The following is a 19,023-nucleotide window of genomic DNA, read 5'->3' as shown; positions in this document are numbered from 1 at the left end:
AGTCATTTAAGTAAGAAAAGAAGAGACAGTGACAACACCTTTCTCTCCAAGCCTGCCCTTAATATAACCATGAAAATACCCCTTAATATTATTATGAAAATACCCATCTCAGCCAGCCTCACCATTCAGATGAAGGTGTAATTACCCTAGCTTGGTCCTGTTTGTGCTGTTTTACCAACAGATTTGGGACCAGCCTGTGACTACCCTCAGGGCATATCTTTAGTTAGGAGAGGAAAAGACAGGGAGGGCAGGGGCAGGACTCCCACTAAGCTCCTGCTGGGTCCTTACTGTAGTATGACAGGGTCAAGCTGTACAGCAGCCCTCTGAGCCCCCTCTCCCCAGGCCCTAAACCCCCTCACCCCAGGCCCGGATGGATTGGACTATCAGTGGCAGCCAGCCCTGGCATCCTTAAAGCACCGCACATCAATCACTGTCACAGCCCCAGCCATAATCTATCCCAAACACAGGAAAACTGTCTCTCCCCTGAGAGAGGTAACACAGCATAAGACTGATGTGGTCTAGTTTAAACCCAGATTTAGACATTTCTCTTCAGGCAGTTTTAGGGACTATTGTGTGTATCTCTGTGTGAGGACCCGGTAACCCTGACGACCTTTGTGTGATAATAATGCTCTGTCCTGGCCCTCCAGAGGCCGTACGTCATGCGCTCCAGCACACCGGCCAATGAGATCCTCCAGATGTTCCACAAGGTCAACCCCAGCTACCCCATAGCCTGGTCTCTGGAGATGAAGACCATGCTCAGAAAGGTACAGAAAGATCTGCATACTGTATACTGTAGACACTTGGTCACCTTGTTTTTCATCCCTAAATTCCCCGAATGAATAATAAATGTGCATTGTTTTTGAACTGTATGCTATTGACAACCGGTGACCTTTGAGCCATGACCTTGTTTACTTGAACTAGAGTTGTATTTGACCCCTACATTCCTTGAAAGACTAATTGTTATTACATGCTAGGATGATCGGTTTTGTAAGCCATGTAAGCCGTATCCTTTGTCATCATGAGGTTATAACTGGAAGCCTATAAGGCTGAGTGATCCGATTCTATGTTGGTAATTCTCCACTATAGACAAACTGTAGCTCAGTGCTGAAGTAGCCTACCCCTACACCACTCATCTACATTCCTGTGGTGTGTGTGGTGTATGCGGTGTGTGTGATGTGTGTGTTCCTGCTCTTCCTCCTCTTTACCTCCCCTCTCCTCTTGTTCTCTTCTCCTCCTGCTACTCCTCCTCCTCTTCCCTTCTCCTCCTCTAGTTGCTGTGTATTGACGTGCACCAGCGTGTGTCCTGCCTGGCTGAGCTGCAGGATCTAGACCTGCTGTCTGATGTCAACTGGGACACTGTGCTCAACAAACAGCTGCCCCCCGGCTTCATCCCCAATGTGAGTCAGACCACAACATTATGCCGACGTTGCCACGACGTTGCCACAGCCCAAACAGAGAGGTGCGTCACCACGGCCCCCCTGCTGGTCTGAGGAGGCCGTTACGGGTCATTAGAGCTCATGCCTCTTACACACACACACACAAACAACACACACACACACACACACACACACACACACACACACACACACACACACACACACACACACACACACACACACACATACACATACACATACACATACACATACACATACAGCCTCTGCATCTCCTCAGGTGTTAGGAAGCAGGTGTGTGACAAGCAGGTAAAATGATGCATGCAAGGTAGTGGCGTCATCAGCCGTCATGCAGTAGGTCGAGCTGTTCGGTTGGCACAGTAAGCTAAGCTTGTACCTACCTCCCATCCTTGCACAACCTTACCAAACCAAGCCAAGCTTGTCCCAACCTCCAACACCCGATCGTTTGGTGCCAGGGAGCGGAGCTTTGACTTGTGAACCCTCGCTTCATACCTGACAGCTCATGGAGGAGTTGAACGATGAATGGACACTGATTCAAGGGGACTATCAGCTGTTGACTGATAACAGCAACACTACAGGCTGTCATTGGTTACCAAGCTAACAGGAAATTACAGTATCTGATTCCCTGTGGTGTGTGATTATAGAGTGAATTCCCTGTGGTCACTACAGCCGGCCAGGTAGGAGAGATAGGGAAGGTTGATCGATTGAATCGACATCCTCGCTCTATAGAATAAATGCTTCATCCTGTATTGTGTTTCTTCCTCAGCTCCTTACCAACAACTGTGGCAGGGTGGCCGCTATGATCTATTTCAAATCCCAGATTGCCCCTTTAAATGTTCATCCTGTGTTGTGGCCTTCTGTTCCTCTTCCAGAGGCGGAGGCTCAACTGCGACCCCACCTTTGAGCTGGAGGAGATGATCCTGGAGTCCAAACCGCTGCACAAGAAAAAGAAAAGACTAGCCAGGAAGACCAGAGAGCAGGGCTCCAATGGGTCCCCCCAGGTAAAGCCTCACCCTAACAACAAACCCCTGCCTCTCAATGGTTCCACTTCCTTCCAGAGCTCACCATCAGTCACAAGAACCGTCTGTGTGTGCATGTGTGTCCATTTAGCTCGGCAGCAGGTGATAAGTAGCCTTTAGTTTGTCCCTTAAATATGTCCCGCGTGGATGTAATGGATGGAAGAAGCACTTTTCTTATCTGAATAAATGAACGATGTGGACTTTCCATGCGTGAGGGAGAAGGAGAATGTGAAGAATGCAATCACTCTCTCTCTTTTTTCAATTTTTTTCTCTCCTTCACACTTTCTGTACGTCCACATAAATCAGCCAAGTCCTCTCGGTGTTTACGCCGACCGTGAGGAAAACACCCAAAGGTTAATTTGATCCCCCAGTAAGAGAGGGGGGGGGGGGGGGTAAAACACACACACATACAGACACACAAAAACACACGAAAAAGAGCTGGAAAGATTGGCATCAGTGATTTCATTAAAGGTGCTTTTTCCGTGGTGGTGGGCATTCATCAAGCATCCTCCACCGTTTACTGAGAGTGCTGCTGTGTCCTGGACTGGCTGCTGTGACTGCTGCTGGGGGCCATGTTGTTAATGATGCCACTTGTTCAAATCAAATGGTATTTGTCACATGTGGCCGAATACAACAAGTGTAGAGTTTACAGTGAAGTGTTTACTTACGAGCCCTTTCCCAACAATGCAGTTAAAAAGTAAGAACATTTACAAATAGATCAAATAAAATAGTAACACAATAAAATAACAATAACGAGGAAATATACAGGCTATATACCAGTACCAAGTCAGTATACTGGGGTACGAGATAGTTGGGGTGATTGATTGAGGTAATATGTACATGCACTGCAGATAGGGGGTGAAAAGCAGAAAGTCCGGGTAACCATTTAATGAACCAGTCAGCACCCCCCCTACTCCTGTCCCCTCCCTTCTCCTCGTCTTCTCTCCCCTCCCTCCTCATGCAGCTTCTCTACTTTCTATTTCTCATTCAGTACAGCAGACTGCTTCTGTTTGCCATCCCAGTGTGAGTGATCGAGTTACAGCCTTTTAAATGTTGTTTACCCAACACGAGGTGGTGCACATGAATGCACATGATCGGAGGGACTCCATCGGCTAATCAGGAACCATCGACTAAACGCCTCATGTCAAGGGCCATTATAAAGTATATCAGTTTCTCAGTTTAGATTCTCTCCGTTGTCAGCTACATTAAATAGATTTTATGTGACTCTTTTCCAATAGAGGTAATACATTTGGGTGGAATGGGCACAAATCTTGTTCGTCAGTAGCAATAATAAGCCAGAGCTGGCCCCAAATTGAGTCATGTTTTATGGAAGCTGACAACTTTTGTGGGAACTCGCCCAAGTGGAGCTCTGTGAATCTCACAGTGCTTTAGAAAGACATGATGCAGATTCTTCTTCCCTGGGTTAATGTAGAAGGTTTATTCACACAAACTGAAATGCTCTATAGCAATGAAGTAAGTGTATTAACCCACTGGGCACACCACCTCGTTTCAATGTGGTGAATTGGGTAATATTTGGTAGATACATTGATCAATGCGATTCCAACCTGTTTTCACCCACTCAAAAGACAGCCAAAAGTTTGTTGAATTCCCAATGTGTTCTCACTATGCTTTCAACCATCTAAAAGCACAACCAAGTTCCAATGGAAAATCAATGATCTGATTTTTGGTTTAGTTGTCACCTAAATGTTTTCTCACTGTGCTTTCAACCATTTAAAAGCACACCAACGTTCAAATGGCAATACACTGACAGATCTATTTGTTTATTTATACAACTTAATTTGTTATCACTGTGTTTCATCTAATAGCACAGCCAAATTACCTGGATTGCAGCTAGTTGAAATTACATTGAAGTACATGGTGCAAGTGAACAGTGCTGTTTGAGATTCTGTGCAGATTCTTTTAGCAATTGGGAAGATTTGCACAAACCTGCAACCCTGAACATGCACGCTTTCTGTGATTACATAAGGCATTTATTGTTATAGTAACCTCAAAATGTGGCCATGGATGTGTTACTCATTTTGAATAAATACTGTTACATTAGTTTGTAAGATGGCCTTAACATTAGGCTGTCTTACAAAAGTAATCTTGAATTGTGTTTGGCTGACAACGCAACCAAATATCAACATTTATCAGAGATGTATCTACCACTAAGATAGTTCCATCTGAGTCACTGGCTTAATCCTATTCTTTAACTTGTATTTTTGGTTGAAATGGAAGACTTGTATCCAACATGTAATTTGTTAACTTGCATTGCAAAAGTGATATTGAATTGTGTTTGGTTGTCAACGCAATCAAATATCAACATTTGAAAGATATGTATTTTGCTTGGATAGTTCCATCTTTGCCACTGAGTCTGGCTTTAATTCCAGTCTGTCTACAAGTTAATAATTGATATATTGGATTCACGTCTACACTTCAACCAAAAATCTAAGTTAAAGTATAGGACTAAATCAAATCAAATCAAAATTTAAATGCACTTCAAATACAGTTTGATTTGATTGAATCATATTATTTAACTTTTATGTTTTGTTGAGATGGAGACCTGAGTCCAACATATTTATTATAACTTGTAGATTCCATTTTAAATCAACTTAAGCTTGAAACCTGAGGCCTATATGCAATGTTCCCTCTAAGCTTCATGCGGGACTGTCCCGCAAAAGAAATCTCCCCATGCAGAGAAGCACGAGATTGAACTTCACTCAACTTTCTAGAGTTTTCCCCATTAGTTAACTCTATCAATGTTTCTCTTTACTGTGAGAATTGTGATTGAATCAACGCAACATTAGCCACTTTCAAGGCAATATAAATAACAAACTATGCAAGATTTAGTATGCAAAACTAACGATGCAAGAGATGTTGTTTTAGGCTGAATGCATCGGAGTAGGATTTTATTGCATTACAGGCATGACTCAGGTCTGTACTCTACACAGACTGGTGAGCCATAACCAATCAGAGCTTTAGTAAGCCTATATGCAAATAGACCATTGGCATATATGGATCTGTGCCATTCACTTTGAACTGGACTGTTTTTACAGCATGAGCGGTCATGAGTAGATGCGCTTGTTTTGAGATCAAAGTGAGAGCTACATGTAGTGACGTGTGTACATTTGTTCATATCCTTTGCTAGTTAGTGAGTTTTTAGCTCAGTTATAGATAATTTGTAGTCTGCGATGGGGGAGTGATTGCTTCCTACAAGAGCATAAAATATGTGCATTTCTAGAGGGGCTGTGTTTTCCATGTTAAAATGTTATGGGATGCATTTTCTCCATTGTTTTTGATGGTAGGCCACTCTGGTAGGCCTACATTATCATCAAATAGCTACAGTAGCCTACTTGACCACTGTTAAAACTAACTTAAAGCGGGTACAGCCTCAGTGTTCACAGTAAACGCGCACCGGACGTTGCACAGAATTTTCACAAAGTTCAAGTTTGCGCTCAGCAGACCTGAAATTTGCTCACTGACGAAAAACATTAGAACGAACATTGCCTATATGTATTGTTTCATCCTGGGCTGAATTTAAACAATAGCTGTTGATTACTTCCCAAATGCTACTGTATATAGACCTAACTAGCATCATTGATGATATGTGATTGCTGAAGTATGGTTACATTTCATTTGCTCTGTTGAACATACCCTTTGGAAAGACTTCGATAGCAACACTGAATCTATTAAGTGGAGATTGTTCAACAATCATTCTCACGATAGCACATTGGTAATTGTAAGTGACAAATATCAAAGCTAAGCAGTGCTGGGTTTGGATAAAACCCGGGGCGGGAGACGGAAGGGATAGATGTAGATAGATCAGCTCTCCTTAAGGAGGTGCCGGCTAGCAGAGGCGTCATGCCCATAGGCCCTGTGCCCCCTCAGATTTGTCCTGTAAAATGATTATATACTATATATTTTGGGGGGTTTCCCAGTAGTACAACTGGACACCTAGCAATTTTATGAAGTTGGCTTTAGCTAGCCCTGGGCCTCGTTTCCCAGTTGCGATGTAACTTAAGCACTATGACGATAGTACCAGATGCATCATTATTCACGAAGCAGCTTTTTAAGTGTTTCCCAAACATGCACGTAGAGAGAATGTTCACTAAGTGCGTCGTTACACCATGCGTCGATACTGATAGGATCAAAAGAAAAGCAGAGCTGCTCTCAGACCAGCTTTCTCCATTCAAATCTTACCTTAACATTAGAATCATTCCACATGTGCGATATTACCACCCAGCGCTGCAAATAGGATATTGAGGCGACTTATTATGCTTACCAAATAATAATGCAGTAAATCACAGATTGGGCAGAGCATTGCGCAAATGTTGTCACTGATCATGAAACACATTTTGGCAAAAATGACAGACAGTAGCCTAGTCACAAAATACAATTCAATTGATTGAACATGAAATAGATTTAAATATGATTAAATTAGCCTATACAGGCCCATGTAGCCTATGTATCATCTTGGTTTTCATTTGAAGCATCATTCTATCCTTCACTTGTTTGTAACAATTGCAAATACTTAGGCAATTTTGTATTTGCAGTCAACTTCGTTCTGAAGTTATCGGCAGTCACAGTCAGATAAAACGTATTGATCCTATGTTTAGCCACCCTCCAGCCATCCTCACGTACTTTGTGCCCCCTCAAATTGCGGGGGTGCATGACACCCCTGCCGCTTAGCCTATCGTTTTTTTCTTATAGTGGATATTACGTTGAAGAGCTGACGTTGTTTTCAAGGTAAAAATGCAACATATTTTGTCTATGTTGAAAATTGGTTACCAGGATGACATAATCCTGTGGTTGAAATTGTATCCTCAAAACAACAGTTTACGTTGATGACTTTTTTCAAATCCAATGTATTTTCCAAGGAGATTCAATTTCACAACACGTTGACAAATTACGTTGGATTTAACCAGTTTATGCCCAGTGGCATAAAGAATACTGTTCAACGTCTTGGAGATAGGAACCTCAAAGCATTGGGCCTTCCAGTTCTATTTTGTGAACCATACTAAGAATGCTTCATACATGCCTTCTAGCTGGAAGTGCACTTAACTACATGTATTTTTAAATAAAACCAGTGAGCCAAGCGTACTTTTCCCCCCACAACTATCTAAAATGGGAAAACAGCATTGTGCGCATGCTTGTGTTTCTTCGTGCATGCTTGAGTGTGTGTTTGTGTGTTTACGGAGGGACCTCTGGGACCACTTGTGGAGAGGAAGGAGGACACATAATTATCTTGCCTGTAGTGCAGAGAGAGAGAGAGAGAGAGAGAGAGAGAGAGAGAGAGAGAAAGACAGAGAGACCCATTACGTGTAACCATTTCTAAAGCAGTGCAGATCAATATTATATGAATGGCAGGCGGGGCGCTGCCCAAATATCTCACCCTGCTGCTGGCTCATTGCCTCAGGCTTCCTCCTTTCTCCCTGTCTCCCCCTTCCTCCCCCTCTCTATTTCTTCCTCCCCACATTATGTTCTCCTTGTTTGACTCCGCAACCCTCTCTCTCTCTTTCTCTCTCTTATTTTCTGTCTTCTTCTCAGCCTCTGCAATGTTCTCTATCTCCCTACATCTCTCTCCTCCCCCTCTCTCTCTCCCTCTGCTGTTGAACCTATAATGGACAGTAGAATTTGCTCAATTAAATCACAGATAATGCAGTGGGAAATTGGACTTGTTTTGTCGTGAACAGCATACATAGCACCATCCTTCCGAATGAAATTGTATTGGTCGGGCACACATATTTTGCAGATTTTACCGTAGTTGCAGCTTTTGTTTCAAGCTCCAACAGTACAGTAATACCTAATGATACAAAACAATAAACACAAATCCCAACCAAATGAAATAAATTAAGAAATCAGAAAGAGCAATGTCAGAGTGCGGAATATAAATACATATACTCTGAGTGTACAAGACATTTTCATGACAGTCTGACCAGGTGAATCCAAGTGAAAGCTACAGTATGATCCCTTATTGATGTCATCTGTTAAATCTATTTCAATCAGTGTAGAGGAAGGAAGGGGGGGTTAAAGACGGATTTTTAAGCCTTGAGACAATTGAGACATGGATTGTGTATGTGTGCCATTCAGAGTGTGAATGGGCAAGATAAGAGATTTAAGTTCCTTTGAATGGGGTACGGTAGTAGGTGCCAGTTTCCAGTGTGTATCAAGAATGGTTCACCACCCAAAGGACATCCAGCCAACTTGACTCAACATGGGCCAGCATCTCTGTGGAACGCTTTCGACACCTTGTAGAGTTTATACCCCGATGCAAAAGGAGGTACAACTCAATATTAGGAAGGTGTTATTAATGTTTTGTACACTCAGTGTATATGTATATAATGGTGTGTATAGACAGTGTATGAAAATAAAAGGTGTGTACAGCAGTAGTAATATAGGATGAGCCTTGACTGAATACAGTATATACATATGAGGTGGGTTAAACAGTATTTAAACACAATTAAAGTGACCAGTGTTCAATGACTATGTACATAGGGAAGCAGTTTCTAAGGTGCAGGGAAGAGTACTGGGTGGTACCGGCTTGTAACAATGACTAAGTTCAGGGCAGGATGCTGGGCGGAGGCCGGCTAGTGGTGGCTATTTAAAAGTCTGATGGCCTGGAGATAGAAGCTGTTTTTCAGTCTCTCAGGCTCAGCTTTGATGCACCTGTACTGTCTCTGCCTTCTAGATGGTTGCGGGGTGAACAGACCGTGGCTCAGGAGGCTGAGGTCCTTGATGATCGTCTTGGCCTTCCTGTGACACCGGGTGCTGTAGATGTCCTGGAGGGCAGGCAGTGTGCCCCCGGTGACGGGTTGGGCTGACCACATCACCCTCTGTATCACCGTACCAGGCGGTGATACAGCCCAACATGATGCTCTCAATGGTGCATCTGTAGAAGTTCGTGAGGGTCAGGGGCCAAGCCAAATTTCTTCAGCCTCCTGTTTGTGTGGATGGACTATTTCAGGTTGTCAGTGATGTGCACGCCAAGGAACTTGAAGCTTTTCACCCTCTCCACTGTGTATGGGGACCTGCTCTCTCTGCTGTCTCCTGTAGTCCACAATCAGCTGCTTCATTTTGTTGATGTTGAGGGAGAGGGAGAGGTTATTTTCCTGGCACCACTCTGCCAGGGCCCTCACCTCCTCCTCCCTGTCTTGTCATTGTTGGTAATCAGGTCTACCACTGTTGTATCATCAGCAAACTTGTCGCGTGCGGGACCACGCGGTCATCGGTGAACAGGGAGTGCAGGAGGGGGCTGAGCACGCACCTTTGTGGGGCCCCCGTGTTGAGGATCAGCTTTGCAGAGGTGCTGTTATCTACCTTCAACAATTGGGGTTGGCCCGTCAGGAAGTCCAGGACCTATTTGCACAGGGTGGGGTTCAGACCCAGGGCCCTGAGTTTAGTAATGAGCTTGGAGGGCACTATGGTGTTGAAGGCTGAGCAGCAGTCGATGAACAGCATTCTTACGTAAGTATTCCTCTTGTCCCAATGGGATAGGGCAGTGTGCAGTGCGATGGCGATCGCGTCATCCGAGGATCCATTGGTTCAGTATGCACATTCCATCCTCCATTCACCCGACTCACTTCTATGACTAAGATGGAGGCGGAATCTGTAACGGTCAGAACCAACTGTATGGCTGTCAGAGAGTTATTATACACAATGATGTCACCGAATTGACGTCTTGAGGCCATATCTGTACAATTGAAATAGACAATGACGTCAACTGTATTTTTACCATCCTGGAAAACGGCTAACAGAAAGATCGCTCGAGGTTAATTTTGTAAAATGAAATGTTTAATCAAACAGCTGGGCATAATTAACTTCTGAACTTCCACCAGCTGCCTGGCTGCCTTGTCTGCTCCACAGGGGGTTCTCGTTCTACAGGTGGAGAGCTCATCCCATACCACCCCTGTCTGTCTGTCTGTCTGTCTGTCTGTCTGTCTGTCTGTCTGTCTGTCTGTCTGTCTGTCTGTCTGTCTGTCTGTCTGTCTGTCTGTGTCTGTCTGTCTGTCTGTCTGTCTGTCTGTCTGTCTGTCTGTCTGTCTGTCTGTCTGTCTGTCTGTCTGTCTGGGCTCTATTTTTGGCTGGCGCTACGGCGGCGCAAGTGCCAACCGCATGTTAGTCAGGAATTTCATCAAGTAAATCTGGTGCTCTGGCATTTTCCACAACATGCGCCAGGTTTGGAAATGTACTTGTCTAATATCAGCACTGTTGTTGCAAAGCTACGGGTCATTTACGAAAGTTACCAGAATCTTTCGTAATTTTGGTAATATATGACTACCTCCCCATAGCACTCACATTGGTAGCCATGAAGTGCTTTGAAAGGCTGGTCATGGCTCACATCAACACCGTCATCCCGGAAACCCTAGCCCCACTCCAATTCCCCAACAGATCCACAGATTACGCAATCTCAATTGCACTCCACACTGCCCTTTCCCATCTTGACAAAAGGAACACCTATGTGAGAATGCTGTTCATTGACTACAGCTCAGCCCTCAACACCATAGTGCCCACAAAGCTCATCACTAAGCTAAGGACCCTGGGACTAAACATCTGCCAAGCTGATCCTCAACACAGGGGCCCCTCAGGGGTGTATACTTAGTCCCCTCCTGTACTCCCTGTTCACCCACGACTGCATAGCTAAGCACGACTCCAGAACCATCATTGAGTTTGCTGACAGCACAACGGTGGTAGGCCTGATCACCGATGGCGATGAGACAGCCTATAGGGAGCAGGTCAGAGACCTGGCAGTGTGGTGACAGGACAACAATCTCTCCCTCAACCTGAGCAAGACAAATGAGCTGATCTTGGACTTCAGAAAAAGGATGGCTGATCACACCCCCATTCACATTGACAGGGCTGTAGTGGAGCGGGTAGAGAGTTTCAAGGTCCTTGGTGTCCACATTACCAACAAACTATCATGGTCCAAACACACCAAGACAGTCTTGAAGAGGGCACGACAACGCCCTTTCCCCCTCAGGAGACTGAAAAGGTTTAGTATGGGTCCCTAGATCCTCAAAACGTTCTACAGCTGCACCATTGAGAGCATCTTGACCGGTTGCCTCACCGCCTGGTATGGCAACTACTCGGCAACCGACCGTAAGGTTTCTAATAAAATACCAAAATACCAAGGTACTACAGAGGGTAGTGCGTACAGCCCATTACATCACTGGGGCCAAGCTTCCTGCCATCCAGGACTATATACTAGGCGGTGTCAGAGGATGGCCCAAAAAATTGTAAAAGACTCCAGTCACCCAAGTCATAGACAGTTCTCTCTGCTACTTCACGGCAAGCGGTACCGGAGCACCAAGTCTAGGTCCAAAAGGCGCCTTAACAGCTTCTACCCCTAAGACATAAGACTGCTGAACAATTAATCAAATGGCCACCCAGACTATTTGCATTGACACCCTCCCTCCCCCCTTTGTCTTTACACTGCTGCTACTCACTGTTTATTATCTATGCATAGTCACTTTACCCCTACCTACATGTACAAATGACCTTGGCTAACCTGTACCCCCACACATGACTTGGTTCCGGTACCCCCTGTATATATCCTCATTATTGTTAGTTTATTGAGTTAATTTTTATTTTATTACATTTTTTACTTTAGTTTATTTAGTAAATATTTTCTTAACTCTATTTTCTTAAAACTGCATTGTTGGTTAAGGGCTTGTAAGTAAGCATTTCGGCACATGTGACAAGTACGATTTGATTTGAGTATTAATGTATTGTCCATGAGTTTCTAGTAGATAGACCATATGGTTCAAGAAAATAGCCTAATTAATGAAAAAAAGTACCTAATCAACAATGGCATTATTTTCAAATAATTCTACAACTCTTCCAACTATTGACTTTTTTCTCAACTGCCACTAGTTTGAAGCCAAAACACTAATGGAAAATACATATTGACATAGTCAAATAAATACAAATCCAAACCTCATATTAAACACTAATGGTATTCACTAGGTTGATGGTTTGCCATTCTATATTTTATTTTTTAAATAATCTTATTCAATTTCTTCATATATTTTACATGTGATAAGGCCACACAGAGGTCCAGAGTTACAGACAACTAAACTTCAAAAGTTGGCAGTAAATATACCCTCCCTTCGCAACCCCTAATCAGTATGCTTGCAATGAGGTGGGAGGGGTGGCAATATTTGAGTTGTGTTCTTGAAAACGAGTGCAAAAATGTCAATTTCTTCCAGCGCATTTCGGGAATTTTAAGACCAATGAAAAGCAGGTCTTAGCAGTAACACCTTGATTTTGTGAGCGGAAGCACAACCTATCCAGCCATGATGCACAGTGCCCTTATGCTCATGGAACAAGAGAGATGTTATTTTTGGGCCATTAACCCTCGTATTAATAAACATAAAAACATGTTTTTTTTCATGTTTGGTTTCATTTGTCTTGCCCGATGCGTTCGCCAAGTAGCCACGCCTATCAATAAAGGGTTTGGCTTGTGAGACTGCTTTGAATAAATCTGAATCACCAAAGCTTTATTAAAAGATGGAGTTTGGGAGCAGCAAGGGACATCCCCTTTTTGTCTAGCCTACATGTATTGTAGGACTACATTATTTGAGCCAACTCCCGTTTTGGATGTGCGTTAAACCAACTCCATGTAGGCTACATGTGTCAATATGCCCATCATGAAACGAGAGGTGAGATGATGCTGGTCCCCCTCCTATTTAGAACTTATTTTCATGTAACAATTGCTTGTTTTCTGTTTCATATGATGAAAAACCAAGCCCTCCGTAAGCTACCCTTACCCAGTAGGCCTCTGTCTCTCTCTCTCTCTCTCTCTCTCTCTCCTTCTGTGCTCTACTTCTCTTGTCTGCCAGGGTCTGGCGCCCCACTCTGAGAGCACCTGTACTAGCTCTCCAGGCTGATTGGCAGGCCTGTAAAGGGGGTCAACAAACTTATAGTGGCGAGGCGTCTGAGGCCCAATCTGGCCCCATCAGTCTGCCTACCACTAACCCACCGCCCAGAGAGAGCGAGAACACGCCTGTCATAACGCCATATAGCTGCCGGGACAGGTCGTCATGGAGGTGTTTTTGTTCTCACATTATTAGCATATCTAAATGTGTGACACTGTCAGTGTAGGGCAAGTGGAGCTGTGAGAGAGGTCATGTATTTCCTTTTAAAGTTTTGCGAAACTTCATCCATCTACCTACTTCTTCATTTCTCCGAGTCCCAACAACCGTTATCTGGGTCACATAACTGTAGGATCTTTAATGTCTTAAAAAAGATGACTGTGTGTGTGTGTGTGTGTGTGTGTGTGTGTGTGTGTGTGTGTGTGTGTGTGTGTGTGTGTGTGTGTGTGTGTGTGTGTGTGTGTGTGTGTGTGTGTGTGTGTGTGTGTTCTCAAACCTCTGTTGATTCCCTAGAACGGTCAGCTCCAGCAGCGCCTGAACAATGTGGAGAGGGACTTCATCATCTTCAACAGAGAAAGGTAGGAGACTCAGTATATGTCCTAAAGGAGACTCAGTATATGTCCTAAAGGAGACTCAGTATATGTCCTAAAGGAGACTCAGTATATGTCCTAAAGGAGACTCAGTATATGTCCTAAAGGAGACTCAGTATATGTCCTAAAGGAGATACAGTATATAGTCCGGTGGCCTACATTAACACCAAAATGTGGCGCCTGCTGTCGTCCTGAGTTTTGTCTAAAATCGCCCAGATTTGATGTCCAGTTTCAATGTGAGTTGCCAGAGAACTGTTCCATCCATCCAATCAAGCTCAGCTGAACAGTTAGGAATATTTTAGATGGCGTACGGCAAAAGTATTGGGCCACAGGCAACAGGACGTATTTACAGAAAAAGTTGCAATAATGAATCTTGAACGTGTCCCCTAATACTGAGTAACATGTCATGATAGAATCTCATGAACAAAAACATTTATTTACATATCATATTACCAGAAAGCAAGAAATCAAGCTTTTGTCCTTCTCTTGATAGGTCAAAGAAGGCTGTGGCAGACACAGAGGTAGCAGACCTCACCACGACAGAGAAGAACAAGGCTATCGAAGATGGACAGAACAACAACGTGGACCCGGCAGCCGACATATCAGGATAGCGGACTACGGCTTGAGCCGTAAGTCGCCATGCTAACCTGGCCACAGCTTGTAGATCACTACTAACCAATCGTCCACTTCCCCTCTCCCCTGTCCGGCGCAGGGCACTCAGATTGAGTTTAACCCTGACACATTCCCCCAACAGACAGCTATTATGCCCAGACCCCAGACTTCAGGAGCTCACATAGACTTCTACTTTACAGAGTGAGAGGCAGCTGACCTAGACAGACAGATAGACCCTGGCTCTTTTCACTTTTCATATGATGGGGGACGTGCCTCTCAGTGGGCAGCCCTCCTCACACTCTACCCTGATCTGACCTGCTCTGGCCTGATGCACTATGGTCCCCCAGAGCTCTCCTCCGTCCACCAAGTTAGCCAGGCCCAGGAAATTACTTAACTACAAACCCAGCAGAGAGCAGAGCCAGACAGGATACAGCCACCATGCCTGTTATGCTGAGGCTAGACTCAGGCCAGGCAGGAAATGAAGCATAATGTTGACAAGTAGGAGACTACGTCTGCAGTGAAACGGTGCTGACTTGCTTTTGGAAGAGAGAGGGGTTGTGAGTAGCGTCACACAAAATGAATTAGGATTAGAGATGAGATATGAGGCCTTTGTTTTCAAGACTCCAACCACAGATTCCTCTTCGAAGACAAAGAGAACCACTGTAGGCTTGAGCGCTAGCTGCTGAACGTAATACGTCTCTGTGAAATGATTAGGCATCGATATGCCTCTCAAGCAAACCAAAATGACTGGTGCTCGACATGGATATTTGTACGTCAATCTTTATTGACGAATAGATAGGTATTGTCTGTTCCACACAGAAACATGATTTGCATACGCTTCTCCATTAGTTGTAGCGTTTATGCACAGAGGTCAAAGAGGAGTAGATGAATCCTCATTCTCTTCTGGTTTTTAGAGGGGTGCCTTTAGAGGGGTGCCGGTAGAGGAGAGTGGGGGAACTTGAACCATTTGTTACATTCAGCATCAGTCTGCCAAGGGAAATATAGTATTCTTTCCAATAAAGATATCTACATATATTTCAGGATGTTGTGAATCAAATAATCCGAATTCATGTCAAACGTTATACTTTTGAAAACATATCTTGTTAAAAAAAAAGTGGTCTCTTGGCACAACTTACCCCGGGGAATGGGGTAAATTGAGCCCCGGGACAGGTTAAGCAAGTTAAGCCGACTACATATTTCTGTACTGAATGAAATAATACCGCTACCTTTTTAAAACCATGTCTATCTTTATTTCCCAAACACAATCCATCACAAACTTTTTTGTATTTTAATCATTTTAAGGATCTTTTAACACAGGTTTAAAACCTAACAAACACTTTGTACTTTTGTAAACACTTTTAACATAGGCCAGGATCTGTTGTTACCTCATATCCCAGCGATAATACCTTGCATTATGCCATGGAAAAAAACACTTGCTCAACTTGCTATTGGCTCAACTTACCCGTTGGCCATTGGCTCAACTTACCCCAAGGCAAACATTTTGACTATTTTATCCCACACAGCTTCAAGGATGCACTTTCATGCTAGGTTTCGGACTTCATATTGAAGCTTATAAAGACCCCAACTGATGTATAGAACAATCTTAAAATGATCTACTTTGGTTTATTTGTTTATTTGGACCTAACTTGTTTACCATTTTTTCCCCATGTGGTTTCTTCCTTCACAGACTCCATGAAATGATGACATCTTCCTAAATATTTGGTCAAATGATACATTTTGTGTATGGTTTCCTAGAAACAAGGGTGGCTCAACTTACCCCACTCTCCCCTATGTGCCTTCTAACTTTTATATAGCACATACTGGATTTCCCCACGTAGAGAATGATCATCATGTAGTCAGTTTGTTATACTGTAACTCACCGTCCTCTAGTCTAATATGTGTTTTGGAAAATAGCTTTGCCATTATTTTGACCCTCTCTGAAATACAACTCGAAACGTATCCAAGGCTTTACCTGTCCCTGGTTATCAGATCTACTACTGGGACCTTTCTGACAACCCTTATTGGTACAGATATTCAAACTAGCATTAGGTTTATTACACAATGAAAGCAGAGTTGTAAAATGAGTACTGCATTTTGTTTGTCATTTGTTGTCTGTTGTTTTGTTGTCAAGCAGCTGGTGCCTTAATTTATTACGTTTCTTTGGGACACCGACCTTTACCACTGCTTGTGCTTTACTACTGCGCTGCTTTTAAACAGCAGAAACACTGGTGAACGTTTCCTTTCACATTCACAGGCGTTACCTAACTGACTGCTCATTGTGCGTATTTAATACATAGCCAGATAAACGTGGCCTTTTGTGGATTTGGCAACAGTTGGAGGCATTGGTTAAAAAGACTGAAAAAACATAGTTGTAAAAGAGAAAAGAGTTGTATTAGGCTCCTCCTGTGCAAACTGCCTTGGGATATACCACATAGCACTTAGGGTAGAACCTGTATATTTTTCAGTCCTATTACCTGGAGCTGTGCCTCTCTATATGGTTTCTTAAAGGTCCAGTGCAGTCAAAAACATGATTTTCCTGTGTTTTATATATATATTTCCACACTATGAGGTTGGAATAATACTGTGAAATTGTGAAAATTATGATAAAGCCCTTTTAGCGTAAGAGCTGTTTGAAAAGACTGCCTGAAATGTCATCCTTTTTTGTTGGGATGGAGTTTTGGCCTTCCATGGTGACATCACCATGTGGTAAATTAGTTAATAGACCAGTAAGAAAGAGAGTTCCAAACCTCTCTGCCAATAACAGCAAATTTTCAGTTTTCCCCTCCACTCAGAACACTCCCAGACAGTCCAAGCTAAATTCTTGCATGAGAATCTGAACTTCGCTAAGAAGCTATTTTTGTTTCTTTTTGACCATTTGAAATGAAAACAATCACAGTAAGACACTTAATTGTTACCCAAAAATGAAAGGCTGCATTGGACCTTTAAGGCTGGGGGTTGTAGTGGTTATGGTGGGGATTAATCCTGTAGTTGTAGGCCTGTCTGGCTCTTCCTAGGGGGGAAGTCAAAAGCATATCAATCACACTACTGACTCTGAGTGGCAATCACCATCTCCTGGAACACCCTCCTGACCTCAGAGAGAGGAGTTTGACACCTGCGTACCCTCCAGAGAGAGATGATAGAAGACTTTCTGTACATAACCTGCAAAAAAATGAGGGTTAGAGAAGCGGGTTCGAATCCCATTGCCGACGGGGGAAGAATCTGGCAGGCGTGAGCTGGTAACCGGAGGGTTGCTGTCGTCAATATCACAGCTGCCGACTCAACCCCCTAAAGTCTGCTCATTGGATGCTGCCCTCTGCTCCAGCCTCTCCAACCTAATGTGTGTTTGTGTGTATCTGTGTGTGTATATTGAAGGGGTTGGGTTAATGCAGAAGACACATTTCCGTTAACTAATAAAGTGTATCTTAAAACAACGTGATGAGTTAGCCAGAGAAATACCTCAGAGGGTTAAATGCTAGACCTGTTTTTGATAATGTGTGGTGTTGGTTTTCTGATTAGCAGCAACAGGAGACTAGAGGGAATACTATATAATTAATGATGGCAGATAAATAGACAAATCCATTTCAAATCGGTTTCAAACAAGCCTTTCCTCCATCTCCATGCTTCGTGTGTGGTTGATATTCTATGATAAACTACAATGAAACACTGCCACCTAGTGTTTATTCGTGGTAGTGCTCCTGTGTACTTAAAGGCCCAGTGCAGTCAAAAATGGGATTAATCTGTGTTTTATATTTCAACACTATGAGGTTGGAATAATACTGTGAAATTGTGAAAATTATGATAATGCACTTTCAGTGTAAGCGCTGTTTGAAAAGACTGCCTGAAATTTCAGTCTGTTTTGGTGGGATGGAGTTTTGGCCTTCTGTGGTGACATCACCATGCGGTAAATTAGTTAATAGACCAATAAGAAAGAGAGTTACAAACCTCTCTGCCATTAACAGCAAATGTTCCGTTTTCCCCTCCCCACACAGACCAAATACAGTGTCTACAAAAATCCTTTCACGTTTAATTATTTATGTCTGTGTTAATAATGTATTTAAAATAAAATTGAGGATTCAAAACGGGGTCATGCCTCTGTTGTGTACATTCACTGTTTGTATTTCTGTAGGAGTGTCATGCCTACGGTTGGATGAGTCTGTGTTAACTTGGGTACATGAGACGTTAGCGTCCCACCTCTTCAACAGCCAGTGAAACTGCTGGGCGCCAAATTCAAATACAGAAATACTCATTATAAAAATTCAGAAAACAAAACATATTTTACATAGGTTTAAAGATGAACTTCTTGTGAATCCAACCACGGTGTCAGATTTAAAAAATGCTTTACGGCGAAAGCATACCTTACGATTATTTGAGAACATAGCCCACTAGACAAATCATTACAAACAGTAACCAGCCAAGTAGAACAGTTACACAAGTCAGAAATAGAGATACAATTAATCCCTTACCTTTGATGATCTTCATATGGTTGCACTCAGCAGACATTCATTTACTCAATTAT

General features: G+C 43.2%; 1 protein-coding gene across 1 annotated transcript in view; it reads left to right on the top strand.

Moving 5' to 3' along the window:
- stk32a (serine/threonine kinase 32A) overlaps window positions 1–14,506 on the top strand; it is a 60,535-nt gene extending 46,029 nt beyond the window's left edge. The window contains exons 8-12 of the mRNA XM_038988505.1: window positions 648–764; window positions 1,272–1,397; window positions 2,288–2,416; window positions 13,819–13,883; window positions 14,389–14,506. Coding sequence (XP_038844433.1) covers window positions 648–764; window positions 1,272–1,397; window positions 2,288–2,416; window positions 13,819–13,883; window positions 14,389–14,506 — 555 coding nt within the window. The remainder of the gene's footprint in view (window positions 1–647; window positions 765–1,271; window positions 1,398–2,287; window positions 2,417–13,818; window positions 13,884–14,388) is intronic.
- The last annotated feature ends 4,517 nt before the right edge of the window (window positions 14,507–19,023 follow it).

This window comes from Salvelinus namaycush, chromosome 3, assembly GCF_016432855.1.
Source record: "Salvelinus namaycush isolate Seneca chromosome 3, SaNama_1.0, whole genome shotgun sequence".
Taxonomy (NCBI): Eukaryota; Metazoa; Chordata; class Actinopteri; order Salmoniformes; family Salmonidae; genus Salvelinus; species Salvelinus namaycush.
This window is presented reverse-complemented; position numbering and strand designations above follow the sequence as displayed.